The 19,754-nt window shown below is 43.2% G+C and overlaps 1 protein-coding gene across 3 annotated transcripts in view; it reads right to left on the reverse strand.

Moving 5' to 3' along the window:
- Nucleotides 1-19,754, reverse strand: part of Rapgef4 (Rap guanine nucleotide exchange factor 4) — a 306,154-nt gene that overhangs the window by 130,353 nt on the left and 156,047 nt on the right. For all 3 annotated transcript variants that reach the window (XM_070020789.1, XM_070020798.1, XM_070020805.1), the window contains 2 exons: nucleotides 8,011-8,083; nucleotides 4,991-5,010 (listed from right to left, as the gene is read on the reverse strand). In XM_070020789.1, the coding sequence (XP_069876890.1) occupies nucleotides 4,991-5,010; nucleotides 8,011-8,083 (93 nt within the window). The remainder of the gene's footprint in view (nucleotides 1-4,990; nucleotides 5,011-8,010; nucleotides 8,084-19,754) is intronic.

The following is a 19,754-nucleotide window of genomic DNA, read 5'->3' on the forward strand; positions in this document are numbered from 1 at the left end:
ATTGCCCTTTCACCCCACAAACTCACAGCAAGCCGGTCCTAGGCACAATGCAGAGAAAACTGTTCAGACAGAACAACACGTTGTGTAGCTGGGGACAGATGGAGGGCCAGGATTTTATGGCGCTTCCTACACTTCCTATTCCCTAGTTAGTTGGGTGGCAACCACATATCTGCCCTGGCATCTGTACAGAACCTACAGAGTGATCCAGAGAGAGAGAAGGAGGGGGTGGGGGGACAGCCCAGTCAGCTTTTGTGACAGAGCAGAAAAAAGTAAAAGGGAGAAAAATCCAGCTAGAAATCTAGCAAGGGCATTCACCCATAAAACACATAACTCACAAGTACGAAGACAAACATTTCTTGGGAGACTGAGAGCCAAGGGTGGCCTTGGTGTTGGCAAGCTGGCCGTGAAGTCACTGGGTTTTGCAGGAGGTGGGCACAGAAAGCTTTGGCTGGGTCACACTTTCTAATAGTCAGGCTCAAGAAATGAGTGTTTACACAGCACCCCAGTCACAGGACCAGCAGCAGATCTAATCTTCACTACAGCGATAAGCGATTTGTCCTTCAAATTCACCACGGGCAGGCTCAGGATTTTCTAAGACTTTAGCTTTTTGTTGTTCTGTTCTCCTATTACATAGAGATTTGTACCCAGGGTCAGTTACACATGCAAATCATAATCACGGAAACCATTCATACCCCAGGACAGAGAATACAGTGGCCAAGGGCAAACCTTGAACCCAGGGCAAGATACTTTCATGGGCTCTGGACCTAAAGCCCATGAAGACATCTTGTCTGGGCAAGATGACTGCTTTCAGTTACTCTGAAAACAGACTTGCAAAATGTGGTCTACAGAAGACTGTTGGTTTGGATTTGGCGGGTGTTTATAGCTAGAATTGAAAGCCTTACACAATCTGAGGGGATTATCCAAATGTGGTCATGTTTTAAGTTTGTATGATGAATCACTATTTCTTTTCATTTGGCCAGAATTCCATGCTCCTGGCCAATTCATAAAGGTAAATAATAAATGGTCAAAAAACAAGTAGAAAGTAGTATGATTTGTTTTCTCTAACCTTGAAAAATAACAACAAAACGGAGAAATAAACATTGCATTTCCTATAATGTAAAAGTTCCCTAGCCTTTTAGCTCTAACAGTTACTTACTTATTGTTTTATGGAATCCCCTGCTCCTTTTTTCAGTGCTAGAGATTTGAATCTAGGACTACATATTTTTAGACAAGAACTGCACCACTTAAGCTATGCTCTCAGCTCCCTTTAAACATTATTTTGAGATAGGTCTTGATATTTTTGCCAGGGCCAGCCTCATACTCAAGATCCTCTTATCTCTAATTCCAGAGTCTCTGGGATTATAGGCATGACCACTTGGCTTTGTTGAGATGATGTCTCAATAACATTTTATGTAAGCTGACCTTAAACCTCAATCCTCTAGATCTCATCATGCTTAGCCTTTTGGCTTCTTTTTAATAAGATTTTTTCACGAACTAGACAAACTATTTCTTAACCAGTGGCCATAAACAACCTTCTAGCTATATAGTAATTTCTTTAAAAAAAAAACTGTTGTAAAAATCGTCTGGGAAATTCCTGTTCAATCGTCTTCATGGGAGACCTGTGGAAGGACTCCCCAGGCTTGCTCAGACCCAGTTGCTTCCTGTGCTTCAGAAATACCTTTGGGCTCTGAATTGACCCAGTTTTCCCTTGGGAAAGCACTCTTCAGTATTTAGCAAGATACTCATACTCTCACACTACCTATACCATAACTGCTTCCAAATGAGGACTTTACACAAATCTTTCAGAAACTTTGCGTTACCAACTTAAGACATGGGATTTTTTTATGACTTCCCTGAGTTTACTCTCTCACTCTTTCCAAACTGATAAAGAAAAGGATAACTTAAAATAGCAAGACCCCAAGCATTGCTCCTCTGGTACACATGAGAAACAACCAAATCAACATAAGTACTAAAAAAAAAAAAAAAAACACAAACATCTGGTTTCTTCAAAGGGCATCTGTAACACTTGATGGGAAATCTTAGAATTGTGGGGTTTTTAACTTCAGTGTTAAACATGGTCAGCCAGGTGTGGTGCATACAAAAGGCAAGAAATCCCACTTAAACAGATCAGAAAATAATCACGGCTCTACTTAAACACTCCAATTGCATATTGGCTCCAGGGTCACTTTTCTAATATTATTCTTGATTGTTTTATACATTCTACTGTCCTGTGCCAACCTACAGCAAATAATATCCCTAATGGGTACAGCAAGTAGAAGACAAAATAGTGTAGAGCAAGTTTTTCTACAAAAGTGAAATTAATGAAAGAAAGCTTTTTCCTTTTTTTTTTTTTTTAAAGACACACCTCTGCACTCTCCGCACTGGTTATTTACCTGGCAGGGTTTTATTTTATGTCCTGGCTGGCCTGAGCTATGATCCTCCTACTTATGCTTCCCTGTGCTGATGGTCTGACAGATAAGTGCCACTGTGCCCAGCAGCTATGCTGGGCATACACTATGGATACAATATAGATACACGCATACACCATGGACCCCAGATATCGGTTGAGAATAAGACTCCCCTGAACTTCTCTTTGCCTAGGCTAGCCTCAGACAATGATCCTCTGATCTCTACAGTTGTGAGTCACCACACCCAGAAGACAGTTCTTTTTAAGCAAGATGAGCCAACCCTGGAAATAAAACAGACGGCCATAGCACCGGGAAACACCACAAGTTGATACCTGCATATTTGATTAAAAGTTAAAAGCTGTGATTAATAAAGACTCTGAGTCAACATTAGAAAGGAAAAGATTTTCTTTCTGAAAAGGATCTACTTAAGATACTGAAACAGGCCATGCACAGTCCATAGGCTTAATAAATATTGTTATTTAGAAACATAGGGAAAATACAATACTGCTCAGTATGTAATTAAAAAAGATAAGGGATGAAAGAAATCATCATAATACAACTTGACCCTTTAAATGAATTTCAATTAACACCACTTCAAGGTTCCTAAGCTTCTTTTTATCTTTCTAGAACTTCAACTCTGCTCATGAATGTCTTTCATCTCATTTGCTTTATTTGATGGATGGCATTGGAGAGCTTTCCAAGTGGCAGGTGGTCTGGTGACATCTACTCTGTTGGCTAAGAGAGTAAGTGTGTTTTTTGCTTGTGAAAGATGCGACCTGATATAGCATAGAAATTTATACACAAAGAAATTTATACCACAAATTCTGGGGTATCAGCCTGGCCAGACCTCCAAATCTTTCAGAGTATCATGTTTCTAACAGGGCCTTATAGTTGGTGCTGCAGACTTTACGCTCCTCTCTTCTCAGGAGGTGAACCCATGATGACAGATGTTGGGTCCTCTGCTTAGAGCCTTGTGCCTAATCTCCCCCCTGAAGAACCCAACCTAAAGGTCACCAAGTGCCTGAGGGAGATGCGAGCTTCCTTTTGAAGTCTGGAGCATCTGAGCCCTCCCAGGGCTTGGACGTTTTGTGTATGTGTCCCCATTGCACTGGCTGTCCCTTGATGAGGAAATCCAAGGCCCTTTTATCATCTTGCCTTGGCTAATGATCTGTGTGTGACACTTTGGGTCCTCCATGTCCAAAATATCAACAGGATCTGTTTGCTACTGTGGACCCTAAAGTCTGTTGCTTCAGAATCTTTATGAGGCTGCTGCTTGTCTAGAACCTTCCTCAATATGCAAAGGTTTTTTTTTAACAGAAAATACTAACAGTAAGGTTCAAATACTTTAAGCAGGTTCAGCCCCTAAGGCAAAGGGTAGAAACTTTATAAGGAGAAGGACACTTGTCAGAGGAGAAAAGAAAGCTAGAAACAATACAAGGCTGGAGAAAACCCAAACTACAAACTGTCCTAGCATTTCTGAACTTGATTGTTCTCTCTCTGTATCTTCCAAGATCGTCTCATTCAATATTCAGAATGGCCTTTTAAGGTAGTCATGACTGACAACCATATTCTAAAGACAGGGCAAGACTGTTTAGACAAATCAAGCAGTTTGTACAAGGCCCTGCAGCTGGAAACTGAAATCCATGGCTGACCCAAATGAAGTTTTGGTGTGACATTTAAGGTGTCATTGTTAGGTCTGGAATCCACACTTGCAGTGATGAAGTTATGAGCCAAAATTCTCAAGCAGATCTTTGCAAGATAGCATTACATAAAGAGGATGACATATATCATGTTTAAACCAGCTCACTCAAAAGGGACACACAAAGAATCTGAATGTAATTAAGACAGTGTAGGGGGCCACAGACACAAAACCAAAAGCTGGGAAAGGAAAGGAGACAATTCTGTGACATTACCACCTGGAACACAGCTTACATAGTGAGGATTCTAAGTATCAAGTAAATGCCACTACAGATTAACCCATTATGGCTCCAACATGAATCCTTCTATGCTGCCTAACCTCAGAGTCTGGCTAGTAGGGATAATAGCACTATTAACATTGGAAGATAGGCAGCTGAATTGCATAAGCACTGCTCTAAACCTCTTCTCTTACCTGTTTTCCAAAAACAATGATGGCAATCAGTTATTTTCAGTTTCCAATGAGAAATGCAGACTTCCATGCATTTGGATGTAATTAGACAAATTTATCAACTGACCCTGGATGGCTTATTTTGTACTCCCACTAACGCAAAGCAACTAGTCTCTTACATGCAATTAAATTAATGTGCTCTGCTGACATGGGAAAAAGAAAACCCTCAGTGACTGTATGGGCTATCCCTAGAATAACCTTTCTCTGAACTGAGCAGCCTGGCCATGCAATGACCGTGTCAGAACAGTCACCCTTTTCCCCTTGGTATTTTAAAGTGACTCACCAAAGATGCCAGGATAAGATTAGAAAAGTATTTACTGCTATGTTGACTGCAGATCAAGAGCTTTCTTTGTTAGTAGGGTCACCACGATTATTATTATTTTTTCTTTACCTTATGACAGTGTTTAGAAGGTAGTCAGAGAGAGTAGCTACTCACATTCTCCTTGTCAGGAATCCCTAGAGGAGGGAAAAACAGACAGAGAGGTCATAAGTTGTACAATTAACTTGTACAATGGAAGTGCAATCCTTTGTTGAACAAAACCACTAGCATTCTGAGGATTTTCATTTGTGTCTCCATAAAAACTTATATTTAAAAAGATGCGGCCTAGATAAATAACGAGATACAGATCAAAATCTGTATCTTCAATTAATCAATGACTCAAGAGCAGGGCTCTGCTCCCCTAAAACCCACAATTATTTCACTTCTCCACCATACGTTTCCTTTTTTCCAGAAGTAAAAATCCTTCACTGATTCATTTACACCATGTAAGCAACTAAAGCCACTGACTTGGGCACCAGCACACTCAGGATTATGAGCAGATGCAGCAACTCTTTTGCTGGACAGGCTGCATATCTACATTATAAACCATCTCACACACCAGGAACAAGCAGCGTATAAACACCCATGGAATGCAACTTCCATTTTGAGCAAAGCAACTTCCTGTTGCCAGCAAGTCAGCGAGTCAGGCATGTGCAGGGAAGCAACAGTTTCCAGGCATATTTCTGTTTTCTTGGCTAAAAGCTCACAGTTCATTCCTGCCTCGTGTGCTCATTCATTTGCAAACATCTCAGGCTCCTCTACTACAGGTAGGCCTTTCTTCTCTCTTCCTTTGTGATTGGGACCCTGACCACAGGGAGAGGGTAGATTGACTAGAAGGTCACCGCTTCACCCAGGGCAGTAGGCACAAGTGGTGTCATACTGAGGAAAGAGTCAGTTTTATGTGTTTTGTACCACACCGAAACCAGTGGAGCAGTGTGAGGTGGTTTGTATGGTAAATAATACAATGCATTTCAAATTCAGAGTACATAGGACATTCTGTGTTTCCTCTGGGCCCACCCAGGAGTTGCAACAGTGGCATGAACAGAAACTGCGTCCCCATCATAATAAGAACGTAGCAGGACAGTGGGTAGGAAGGTGAAAAATGGAGGAGACGGGTTGGTAGCTCAGCCAACAGCTCTGTTCCCTAAACTGGGGTAGACTCAGGACAAAATGATCAGGCAGGAAGCAAGAAGGCAGAGAGAACTGAGATAGACAGTGTCACCATGCATGTCTGTCATAACATCTTCAATGTCTCAGAAGGAGCAAGGGCAGCCCACCATCTACACACTGCAACGGTGATTGCATCAGGAGACACAGCATGTAACGGAAGCTTGCTTTCTAGAATGTTCAATGCAATAAAGGCCCAGTTGCATAAATCACATCTGAAGGGTGAGAACGAGGGAGTTAACATGAAAAGTGGATTTGAGGCCATTAATGACCTTGAACCTTGAGCTAAGACAATGGCCTGCCAACACAGACTGTGGACAATCACGATGAGGTTTTCAGACAGAATGCCCGAGGTCACTCAGCTGGGAAGACAGCACAGCTAGGGTTTGGTCCCTTTGCTCCTGGCTGAGTCGAGAGACAAAAGAAAGATTGGGGAAGGAGAGAAAGAAGGACCTCTCTCCTGTCCCCCCACTCCTTCTGCACAACAGAGGGGATGCAGAAGAGAGAGAAGGCAGAGGCTGCAGAGTGTGTAGCAGTGTGCCAAGAAGGTAAGGCAGCTACTGGAGGATACTGGTCAACCAGGGAGGGGGACCCCGCAGAGAGAAAGACAAGTCTAGAAACAAACAGGGGGTTGGTGCTGCTGGTTCAGGAGGAAGAAATGAAGTGTGACTCCCTGTTCTAAAGATGCTTGGAGTGGTTAGGTGTGGTGGTACACACCTGTAATCCCAGCTAAGCATTAGTAGTAGGATCTTGGTGATCCAAGCAAAAGCATGAGACCCTATCAAAAGCAGACAGTGCTGGGATGTGGCTTAAGCCATAGAGCACTTTACCTAGTAAGCACAAGGGCCTGAATTCAAATTCCAGTAACTACAAAAAAAAAGTAAAAGAAAGAAAGAATGGAAGCCAAACAGAATGCGCTGTTTCTGGGGACCAAAGTGCTACAACTTAAAACACTCCATGCCGGTATTCTCTCTCTCTCAATCTGTCTCTCTCTCTCTCTCTCTTTCTCTCTCTCTCTCTCTCTCTCTCTCTCTCTCTCTCTCTCTCTCTCTCTCTCTCTCTCTCTCTCTCTCTCTCTCTCACACACACACACAGAGCTTCCTAAGGAGACTCACAGTGAGTGCATGGGGCAGCCACCAGTAGCAGCAGTGGAGCTAAACATGCAGCCAGCACGGACACTGAGGAACCAAAGTGACCTGGGATGTGTTAGAGGCCACTGACATCTATTAGAGTATCACAGTGAACAACTTCCTTTCTTTTACCATTAGCCAGACATGAGTCTCTTCTAAAGGTCTGGATTTTTTTTCTTTAACCCTCTCTACAGAATGTGCACAAAAACAATACCAACAACAACTGTGGTTAGCCTGCCCATCACCCCTGTCCACCACCTTTGTAGCCACCTTGTATGTGTGGCAAGAGCACCTGAGCAAGGCTTGGATTTTCAGGGGCCCTGATTTAAGGACAAGAGATTCCCCCTACCCCAACCCCTCTGCCCCCAGGGCTTTTGTGCTGGACCCACAGAGTCAAAAGAAGAAAGAGGCAAGCCTCTTGTAGTTAGATGTGCCCAAGACAAATCCAGTTCAGGAACCCTATTTTTTAATTAGCTGCATGAGGGCAATTCCACCATTACATTTCCACACATGTTTATAAGACATTCTAACCAATGTCACCCCCGATGAACCCTGTTTGAGAGAATCCTGCATTTCACTAAAGGGCACACTCACTGAGCATGCCAAGTAAGGTAAAGTCTTCAGTTGGCCCCAAAGCCAGCCTCCTCCCCTTAGCTAACACCACAAAATAATATCACTCTATGGAGCATCTTTTAAATATTCCAAGTGTGAGCTAACAGGGCTATGTACAGAAGAATCTGGAGACTCACTGTCAAGCAGGTGGAGGACATATTTTTTGATCACAGGAAAACATACACCACACACCCCTCTTTTAGATATAAAATGTTGACAATCACTTACTGTCATTGTTAGAGCCCGTTTCCATAACACCATACGGAGGAACCAGAAGTCCTGCCATATACTGTCGGTATTTCTGAAAGACAAGATTGTAAACTCAGCACACAGATATTTACTCACCGTGAGCATTTGTTTATTTACATGTTAGAGAGCAGAAACCCTAGGTGTCAGGAAGCAGCTGAGCCATGAAAGGGATATTAGATTCTGAACAGGGGTGAGACTGAATGTGCCCTCCGCCTAGCATCCCATTCATTTATGTATTTGTAGCTGGATGAATTGTGTGCAGTTCTTATCCCCTCCTCAAACCCCCTTCACCCCTGCAAACACATGCTCAGCTTTTTGTCCAGGGAGCCTGCATTTGGTCTTTACAGATGCAGATACAAACGCACATGCTGCCTTCTTCCTAGGTGAATGCACTGGATCAGCCTCTTTCAAAGCCAAAGCAAATGCATCCCCCAAACCATCTCTTTGAAAGAAGCTGATTCGCTTCCATTTACCTACTTCCTTTTACGCCTCACACCTGCCTCCTTTGTGACCTCCAAACACTTTGGGGATGTTGTCAAATAAAATGGCTTGGTTTCATTGAGAACCATTTGGATTCTCCTGAATTGTTTTCCCCTGGTTTGGGGTACAGGTAAGCTCTGAAACCTGGGGCTTGGAAATAAATACCAGCCCCAGAAGTCTCCATTGTATGGGGTGGGAGCAAGACTGCCTGAGCATAAAGCAAGCTCTAGCATCCAGTTAGAGCAGAGCCATTTACAAAAAGCACAAAGTGGGCACCAGCAAGCCCTCTTCTCAGGCAAGGACCAGTCTCCAGCCTTCCAGAAGGAATGCAAGGCAGTTGGATTAATTTGCACGGTGGCTGTCCTGTGTGTGCATGCGTGCATGTGTGTGTGTGTGTATATATACAGATTATATAATTACAATTTTACATTATATTTACATATATATATATATATAAAACACAATGACACAGAAATGTTAAACAGCATCAAAAGAATCAGAATCCTATAAGCTGCCTATGGGTTATACAATCAGCAGCAACAAAGACTTCATCCATAGCCATAGTCAGGGCAGTTGGTGATACACAGTGGTTGGCCACTACCTGACCCTATGGAGAATCCAACTGGCTTTGTGACATAACATGAACATGTTCTCAAAGGAACCTCTTCATCATTTTTTTTTACTTTCTTTACTTTTTTGGGGGGGGGGAGGTCTGGTCATAGGACCTGAACTCTGGGCCTGGGCGCTGTCCCTCAGCTCTTCAGCTCAAGGCTAGCACTCTACCACTTGAGCCACAGCACCACTTCTGGCTTTTTTTTTTTTTTTTGCTTATGTGGTGCTAAGGAATCGAACCCAGGGCCTCATGCATGCAATGCAAGTGCTCTACCACTGAGCCACCTTCCCAGCTCTTTTTTTACTTTTTCAATCTTATTCTCTTTCAGAGGTAACTATGCTAATATCTGCATGCACACAGTCAAATCATGAACTTCCCTGCCTGAGTTGTCTAACCACGCCAACGTCCCTCAAGACCAATGTGTCACCTGTCACTTTTCCTTTGGTACCTTCCCAAGTCTGACCCTCTTCCTTCTATAACACCACCTGCCCTTCTTCAGTCTTGGTTAAGCACATTTCTGGACATTTGCTGATTCTGAGTTCTCCAGAAAACAGGCTCAGTGAGGGTAAATGAGGGTCCTTGGGTTAGATTTTGTGATACCTCTTTCCCCAAATCACCTTTTGAGCAATCCTTTTCCTATTAGCAATTCCTGAATAGGTTCCTAAAAGAAATAGTACATGCAAAGTTAATGGGAACATTTTACTTTGCTTAGAATTGTTCTCTTTGACATCATGATGTTGTCTCAGTTACCCTACCCTCAAGCCCCAAAAAGTCTACAGAAGCCCTCCTTCCTGGTCCGTGAGGCATTGGACTTCACCTGCCTCAAAGATCCAGAGCATCTCGGCTGCTGCTCTCCTGGAGCCTATCACCCAGCTGCCCTTCGTAGAATAGAAAACAGAGCCACTGGCTGAGGAAGAGTGTGGAAATTGGGTTTCAGGACACCTGTGTGAACTGAGCACCTACTATGTGAGGGGGTGTGTGTCCAAGGCACTGGGTCACCACAGAGAGCAAGCTCTCCCAGTCGCCTGATTTGTGAGAAGTCTGTTTACAGTAACACAGGGCTAGGTCTCTAATGTCTCATCCCTAGGGGATGCATTGTAATACCTGAAGCAGATGCCTGGAACTACTGCTAGAAAGGAGCCCTATCTAGGCTATGGTGAAGTTTCAGTTATAAATGGAGTAGCTGGAGTAGATGGAGTAGCTGGGTGCAGGTGGCTCATGCCTGTAATCCTAGCTACTCAGAAAACTGAGATCTGAAGATCAAGGTTCAAAACCAGAGCAGGCAGGAAAGTATGAAATTCTTATCTCCAATTAACCAGGAAAAAGCCACAAGTAGAGCTGTGGCTCAGGTGGTAGAGCACAAGCCTTGAGTGAAAAAAGCAAAGGAATAGCATCTTGGCCCTGAGTTCAAGTCCCAGGACTGGGACAAAAAACAATTAATCAATCAGACACTCAGGTAGAGTAAAATATTGCCTGATGATAAAATAGGCTAGTTTTAACAATTTCCTGTAGATCAATGTACTCACAACTCCCTCTCAAAATACATTGTTGTATTGCACATAACTGGTCCAGAGTTGACCATATATAGCCAAAAGTAAGCCATGGATAAAGTAAGAATGATTGTATGAACTTAATACTTAGCTAATAATAATACTTGCAGTATTATCATTGTTAATAGTAGTAGTAGTTAAGCATTATATATGTGATATAAACATACATGCTGCCTTCTTCCTAGGTAATATACTGTATCAGCTTCTTTCAAAGCCAACGTACATGCATCCCCCAAACCACCTCTTTGAAAGAAGCTGGTTCCCTTCCATTTACCTGCTTCCTTTCATATCTCACATCTGCCTTCTATATGGCCTCCAAACACTCAGGGTATGTTGTCAAATAAAATGGCTTGGTTTAATTAAGAACCATTTGGATTCCCTGAATTGTCTTCCCTTGACTTTTGGTATAGGCAAGCTCTGAATAATAATAATAATAACAACAACAATAAGCTAATACTTAGCTACTAAGCTATCTAAAATTTTCTAGGAACATCTCAACATACATAAAATGGAAGGAAACCATATATACCCACATGCAATTTCAATCATTATTAACTGATGACCAATATTATTTCATCTCTGTATCCATCTACTTAACTCTTTCAGGATTATTTTGAATCAAATTTGAGATATCATAAAGTTTCAATAAGTAGGGAATTCTAAGTAAGAATATTATCACAGCTGAAATTTTCAGTAATATCAAATTTTTAATTGGAAAATATCACTATTGGCCAGCCCAGCCAGGTATGTCCATGAGACTCCATCTCCAAAATAACCAGAAAAGGCTGGGCTGGAGATATGATTCAGGTAGTAGAGTGTCAGCTGAGCTATCAAGCTGACACTGAGTTCAAATTCCAGTACTACCACCAAAAAAAGGGAAAAAAGTCATTGCTGAATTGAATTTTAAAAATGGCGTATTTAATAAGACAAGATTGGCTCTAAAGTTATGGCTTTTGGTACAGAAGAGTTAATAAAAGCAGGGTTGAAATATTTATACTTTTCCAAAACCTTTCAAAAGCACCTTTTTTTAAAAAAATAAACTAAAGCTGAATAATACATTTGTTATGTAGCACCCTGAAGAGTATTTCATATAAAGTAGAATAAAAACAGCTAACAGGGATAAAACTTAAATGAGAAAATTCAGATTCCTACATTATTTGCATACGGTTTGATCACTCCGTAGTGGTTCACCTTCCAAAGCACCAGAACATTTGCATATTGTTTGATCATTGGGCAGCAGTTCACTATAAGACAGAATGTTGCCATTCATAACAGAAAGACACATTAAAACCACAGTGCAGCCTGGGCATGATGGCATGCACCTACAATCCCAGCATCTGGGAGTTGAGGCAGGGTGACAGTGAGTTCCGGGATGGCTTGGGCTACACAGTGTTTCAAAAAAGAAAGCGCAAAACAAATAGCACGGTGTACTATCCTTTTTTGCCTGTCAGATCTGCCAATGTTTCAAAAGTTGGCTAATATACTGTGGCTGAGAATGAATAGGTTTTCTCATATATTGTTGATAGGAGGATAAAATAACACAACCCCAATGGCGGGCATTGTGGAAGTATTAATTATTTTTAAAACGCATATTTCCTTTGACTGAGTCAAGAACTTTCCTTAAGGGAGATGGACAGTCCACTGAATTACTTGAATACATATGGCAGCATGTGTACCTGTTTGGAATGAGAGTCAACAACAAACAGAAAGTAACTCAGTTGTTAATGAGTAGAGAACACTGGGTTACTTCTTGATACGTAGATAAAGATGGAGTCATATGCAGTCACAAAAAGAATAAAGTGGCACAACCTATATGAATATGGAATGAATTCTGTAACATATTTTTAAGTAATAAATAACAACCTACAGAGTGTGTATTGTGTGCAAGCCTTCTGTGTACAGGGAACAATAGACATCTGTATATGAATATTCATAAATTTGTATTTATTTTGCAAATGCAGAGACTTCCTTTGGAAAGATACCCAAAGAAAGAGTAACAAAGACAGACTCTCAAAAGATATCTTGGTAAGCAGCTGAGTGTCAGATGAGAGAGACCATAGTATTTTACATCCTTTAAAACTCTGGACTTTTGCCAGTGCCAGTGGCTCACGCCTGTAACCCTAGCTACTCAGGAGGCTGAGATCTGAGGATCAAGGTTCAAAGCCAGCCTGGGCTGAAAAGTCCTCATGAAATCTCAGCTCCAAAAACAAAACCCAGAAATGACACTGTGGCTCAAAGTGGTAGAGTGCTAGCCTTGAGCAAAAGAGCTCAAGGATAGGGCCCAGGCCCTGGGTTCAAGCCCCACAATCAACAAAACAAAACTCGGTCTTTTGGTTCTATGTGCCACTGTTACCTCTCGGATTCCAGGGCAGTTCAAGTTTTCTATTTTATGTGTGTTTTTTAACTTCTCTATTACCACTTGAAGAAAGGCTGCCATAACTAAAATAAGCAAGAAAACAAAATAGAAAACCAAACCAAAAAAAATTTCTTAAAGAAGAAGGAATTCGAAAAATAAAAAGCAATATCTGTGTGTTCTAGTCCACCACTCCCATTGTTTGCTGGGTGTCAGGGAGCAGGAGCATACAACTCATCTCTTTTGTTCCCAGGTCTCAGTCTAAGAAGGATACCAGGGCTGATCCCTGGGAATAGTATCTGAGGTGCCATGTCTTAGCTTCCACTCAGATGGGATCCTGAACTCTGAGTTGATGTCAACACAGGAAAAGACTTTGGGGCCTCGGGGAGAAGAGAAAATGCATCTTACTTGTGGGAATGATGGGACTTTTCATGACCAGGCTATGGATAAATCACAGCATTTGCTAATGATGACCATGGCCCTCTACCTCATCTTGCATGCTCTCCTAAATGGCTTCTCTTTCCAATATCAAACAGTAGCACTGAACTTGCTTTCCCTGGACTTGGGCTGACCTTTACAATTCTCTGTAGCCAAGAGGGTGCAGCAGCTGTGAGGTTCTGTGGAGATCTAGCTGATCCACCTTGATATGTTGGAGCATGTGTTCTCCAAATGCTCTCTCCTGAAGTGTTGCCCGCTGTGACACCATTGGCCATGCTGTGAGAAGCCTAAGCTACATGGAGAGGCCACCTAGAAGTGCTCTGGCCCATCCAGCTGAGCCCAGCCTGAAGCTTCACAATGATTTCAGTGTCTCTGTGTCAGAATCAGTTCCAGCCATGCGTGTCTTCCCAGCTGAAGGAAGAGAAAATGTGTGTCGTGGACAAGTCATTCCCTGTGCACTTTGGGAATTCCTGACATTGTGCCCATGGGTAACAAAATAGCCCTTGTTCCTACCACTGTCTCTGTTGCAGTTCATCAGACAAGAGAATAAAAGGTGTACGATTCTCAGTTCCAGCTTTTCCAACAAGGAGGAAGGGTGGGAAGGTCATATGTTGGACTCTGATGAGCCCTCAGCCTGGAGCACTCTTAGCTGAGTGAACACCAAGGTGTGTATCACATATCTGTCTGGCAAGCACAGGCACCTGCTGCTCATGACGCCTGGCAGCTGAGAGGATAGCAGCAGTGGAATACGGAGAGCCACATGTGCAGGCAGAGTGATCCTCCCAAGATGGACCAGAAGAGCAGAAACTGGCAATACCCTCCAGTCAGGCTTATGAATGTTCCTGGATGATCTTAAAAATAAGACAGAGGTGACTGGGTTGGTGAACCACTTTGTGGAGCAGCTCATACCTGTGAGGAAGTTTAAAAAGCCAGCTCCCTTTTTGTGAAAAGCAAGACAGAAGTCAAGGGCATTGTCAAAGCTGTACTGACTAAGGCCCACACATGTATGGCAGCATGTGTGCTCAGTCTTTTGGAGTTGACCCAGGAAGTCCTTATGGCTGTCCCTCACTATCGGCCCCACACCCTACACCTTCCACAGGTGTCTGGAAGTCTAACGCCTTTGCAGTGTCTTCTCTGGGGCACAGAGTAACATCCCCTGCACACCCTGTCCCTAGATCCCATGGCCTCCAACATCTCAATAGCCTGCATGGATGGCCTCCTGCAGGTATTTGTGCTGAAAGGCCAGTGAATGAAAAAAGACAAATCAAGAGTCTGGAGCTCTGAGAAGGAAATGCTGAGCTCTGGGGTTGCCCAAAGCCCTGCACTGTGGCCGTCATGATGGGACCTCGTGGGTGGCAGCTGCCTTTCTGTTATAGAGTCATTGAGGGTTATAGGGTCATGCCAGGCACTTCCTGGGGTGAGGCCCAGCAGACCAGAAACCTGGGTTTACTTCCATCCCAGAGGCCATCAGATTTCCCCTTGGCTGGTCACTAATGAGCAGGGTCACAGCCTACAAACTCTTCACATGCTCTGGCTTCCGCTCCCTTAGTCAGATGAATGAGTTGAATCAGATCAGGGGCTCTAAACTTCATTCTGCAGAATCTGGAGGCCCTTCGAGGAGCTTCAGCCAGGACTCCATTCAAGCCTGGCCTTCAGCCCCAATGGGAACCCGTGTCTATACTCTCATAGGCTTTATGAAGTGGAGTTCCAAGAGCAATTTCATCTGAAGAAATGACTTTGGCTTCTAAAACCAAAATAAAGGTTTATAAACCACAAGGTTAAATCCTCTCCAAGACCTCTAGCCAAACCCACATCACTCAAAATCACTCAAAGATCTTCCTGAACAAATAACTGAGACAAAATTAGCATTGTCTAGAAAGTACTAGGGACTCTACTTTCTGTTAGGAAGATGCGTATGGCTGTGAGTTAGTTATGAGATTGGCTTTTAAGTGTAAAGTTTGTCAAAATCATTGGTACTAGGAGGGAGGCTAAGGCAGGAGGATCTGAGTTTGAGGCCAGCTCAAGTTACTCAACTCAGCCTAACCCATTACAAAGCCCTGTTTCAAAAAACCAAAGGGCTAGGGATATAGCTTGGTGGTAAAGTGCTTGTCTGGCATGCACAAGGCTCTGGGTTTCATCTTCAGCACAGAATAAAATACAAGACTTAGGGGAAAAAAACCTCACCCACCATGGGAGGCTGACCTCCCAGGGAGGTGTGCATTCTCTTACCCCATACCCTGTGACACCCAGCAAGACAGGGGGGGATGAGAGATAGCTACACAGGAGCTCTTCCCAGAGTTAAAATTTTATTTTATGCCAAGTAGTTACAGAGATTTTTAAAATACTTTTATATAGCAGAGTAGAAAGCTAAATTTGCATACATTTAAAAGATTAAAGCGTGAGACTTCAAAGCAGTTCTGAACTGGCTGCTGGCTACTTGTAGCTACAAAGGGTCTAGACCCTGGGTGTGATGTATTGATTTCCTTTGCATTCAGGAACTTCAATGGAAAAAGCCAAGGACCACTGATACTATGTGAAGCACACAGACATGGTCAGCACAAGCCTGTGCCCTGTGGTCTGGGTCCACTATGCGTCACCTGGCTGAACTCACCCAAGTTGCTGCCTCGGCCTCCAAGATAAAAAGCCTGAGATGTTCACCCCATCTTCCAAGACCTCTGTGAGAAATAAAGCCTATAAAAATGCCTGGCACAATCTACCCTGAACAACAGGAACCAATATACAAGGACACCAGCACCTCCATGTTTATTGCAGCACTGTTCACAATAGCTAGGATATGGAAACAACCCAGATACCCCACCGCAGATGAATGGGTCCAAAAATTGTGGTATCTATACACAATGGAATATTATGCAGCCATTAGAAATGACAAAATAATGGCATTTGCAGGGAAATGGATGGAGTTAGAAGGAATCATGTTGAGCGAGGTAAGCCAAGAGCAAAGAGACAAACGGTACATGGTCTCCCTGATAAGTGGATGCTAAATCCAAAATGTTAGGTGATACGACAAAATTAACAGGACTTAAGAAACAAAGAACTTCCACTCATCTGGTCAAACTACTACTAAATATCCCCATGCTGCTGATCACATGTATGGTGTATATGTGCACACCGTTATATGTTATAGACCGTGATAGACAATTTGCTCCAGGAAAGTTAGAATGAACTTGTGACTTTAAATGAGCATCATTATTCCACAATACTGTGAAATTTGGGCAATTAATGTAATCACTTAATCACAATTGGAAAAAAAAAAGAACCTCGGGGGAAGGTAGGGAGGGAAGGGATGGTAGGGGAAAAACAATGGAGGGGGTAAAAATGCTCAATAGGAAGTGTACTCATTACCTTACTCATCTAACTGTAACCCTCCATATAGTATCTTTACAATAAAAAATTTTAAAAAAATGCCTGGCACACAGTAGGCATTTAATACATGGTTGCTGATAATCTAATAATGAAGATAATAAACCAAGGTTGACTCAAACTAACCACAGTACATTTGACATTTCTCAATTAAATAGCATTCTGTTTGAGGAAAAGATATCTTCCCCCATTACCAATTTGAATTACTGAGTTTGTGGATAGGCAAAGGATAGAAAGATTGACCATCTACCTGTTGATCTCTCTGCTGCACAGGGCTGTGAAAAATAAAGATGTAAACCACAGACTTTCCCAGATCATTTTGTAATGTGCAATCCCCAGAAAACAGTCCCTGAAAGAAAAAGTAAGTTAACAGAGTAATGGCAAAAAGAAGCCAAAGAAAGAGAAAGCTGGGAAATAACCAGCAGTAATTCAGCCAATCCTTATATTTAAAAAAATCTAATCTGTAAATTACAGCTAACCAATCTCTTTTCTTCTTTTTCTTCTTCTTTCTATACTGGTATGCTGGGACTGTGACTCAAAATTTACAGAGCACTGTACCTTAACTTTTTCTGTTCAAGGCCCATACTCTCCCACTTGAACCACAGCTCCACTATGGCTTTTTTGGTCATTAATTGTAGACAAGAGTCTCACCGGGGGCTGGGAAGGTGGCTCAGTGGTAGAGCGCTTGCCTAGCATGCCTGAAGCCCTGGCTTCCATTCCTTAGCACCACATAAGCAAAAAGAAAAAAGCAGGAAGTGGCACTGTGGCTCAAGTGGTAGAGAGCTAGCCTTGAACTGAAGAGCTGAGGGAAAGCGCCCAGGCCCAGAGTTCAGGCCCCATGACCGGACCCCCCCCCCAAAAAAAAAGAAGTCTTACAGACTTTCCTGCCCATGCTGGCTTTGAACCAAGATCCTTATATCTCAGCTTCCTAAGTAACTAGGATTATGGGCATGAGCCAAGGGTACCCAGCTGTAACCAGTTTTTAAAGCATAGAGAGGAAGAAGAAAGAAAGAAATGGGGGAGCAGGACAAAGGGGAGATGATTGTAAAGAAGTGAGATATTTGGATTTTCTCAAATGGAGTTGTAAATGTGTTACTGACTGTAGAAATATTTCCTAAGAAGAGACAAAAAGATGGAAATCTTAGAAAGGGTAAAATCTAGCCCATTTCTTAGCCAGTTAATTGGCTCCATCCAGGCCACTGAGGAATTCTGCCTGGGAAGTTGGCAGACCCGAGGGTGGTAGGGCTAGATCTAGCTGTGCTCCACTCTGAGTCCTGCCCACCACAGGGGGGCTTTTTCTTAATGGGCACAAGGCTCCCTGTTGGCCCAGTGCCACCCAAGGAAGGAAGGAGACATAACAGAGTCAAAGTGCTCTCCCTGGACTGAGTCACGGATTGCAGAGCATGAGACACAAAGGAGGCTGGCAACCTGAACCGCAGCTGAAGCTATACAGAAGACTCACTACTCAGGGGTCAAGTTCCTGTTAGGCCTCTTCTAAGGGTTCTCCAAGCTCTGCTCAATGCCGAGGAGGCTGTCCAGGCTATCTGCAGGAGCCTTCACCAGTGTGGCCACGGCGGCCAAGGCAACACGAGACTGCTGGCCTCAGACACCTGAGCTTTGGCTGCTGCCTTCCCAGGAACTGTCCCCTTGCCTGTCCCTCTCCCAGAGAGCTCAGCAGGCTGCAACTAACACCCCAAGGCGCTAGAAAAGCATTAAAAACAGGAAGTCCTGAGGGTGATTGACAGACATTGTTCTGAACACCTGGTGGTGGGAAAGAATGAGAAGATGTGCTCAGAACAGGGACAGACTAATGACACATTTGTGAGAAGCATCTAGAACTGGAAAAGCATAGCAGGGGTCAGTTCTGGGGAATAGGGATATCTTTATATTAATATCTTACTTACAACTAGGTCCTCCCCACACAGTAAAGCTGCTCAAATAAGGTAAAGATGGAGAAGTCACCATTGGTCCTTTCTCTGAAAGCCTCATAGTTTCCCAGTAATGTGACCACACAGCTCAGAAGAGCAGCAGGACAGCAAACCCCCCCACACCCCCTGTTTTTTTTAGCAAGACTTCTTTCACAACCTCTATATGATTTGCAAGTAGATGGGGGCATATTGTTCTAAAACCTCCATGTGCTAGAACATTCTGACACACAATGGATAGTAGGGGGGGAAAAGCAGTTATAAATTCAAATCTGCAGGTAGTATTTTCAAGCCACATGCACTGCTTTCCCCATGGCATGTCACGGCAGGACTGAGGTGGTCTCTTAGGTGTAGTTATTCTATTTCCTCTACAGCATTGGTATAACAGGGCACAGGGAGCTGCCATCACCCCTTCCCTGTGAAGGTTAGTTATGTCCTCTGGCCTTACTGTAGCTATTCCTAAGTGGAGGCCAAATTCTGTTTGCTAGCGTTAATCCACACTAATCTGCTGAAGAGCAATAGACTGGAGTGTGGCCATCACCCAAGAGCGCTGAGGGAGGAAGCTCTCCAGGCTGAGTCCTTTCAGAAGCCCACACTAAGTCCAAGTAGGACCAAGCTATAAGTAAGCAAATGAAGCTGTGTCAGAATTACCTCAATAAACAAACAAACAAACAAATGACGCACTCCTTTGTAATGCTGCCCCCTACAGGCTGGGAAGACACTGGTATGTAGGGTGGGGATCCACAAGTACTCTTTCCACAAGGACAACTATTAACTACTGACTGTGAGGAAAACAAGCACAACCAAATCCCAGTCCTAGTCCATCACAGAAGGTGGTCACCTTAATCCTAAGTGCTGGGATGAGAAATACACACTCATTTATTTAATGCTGGCTGATGCCTACTCTCTTGTGACAAAGGAGGCCTAACAGAGGTCTTCTCAGACCCCCGCAAAGGACAATCACTCACTCATATTTACACAGG

This window comes from Dipodomys merriami, unplaced genomic scaffold (assembly GCF_024711535.1).
Source record: "Dipodomys merriami isolate MVZ:Mamm:240054 unplaced genomic scaffold, mDipMer1.0.p SCAF_1, whole genome shotgun sequence".
Classification (NCBI taxonomy): domain Eukaryota; kingdom Metazoa; phylum Chordata; class Mammalia; order Rodentia; family Heteromyidae; genus Dipodomys; species Dipodomys merriami.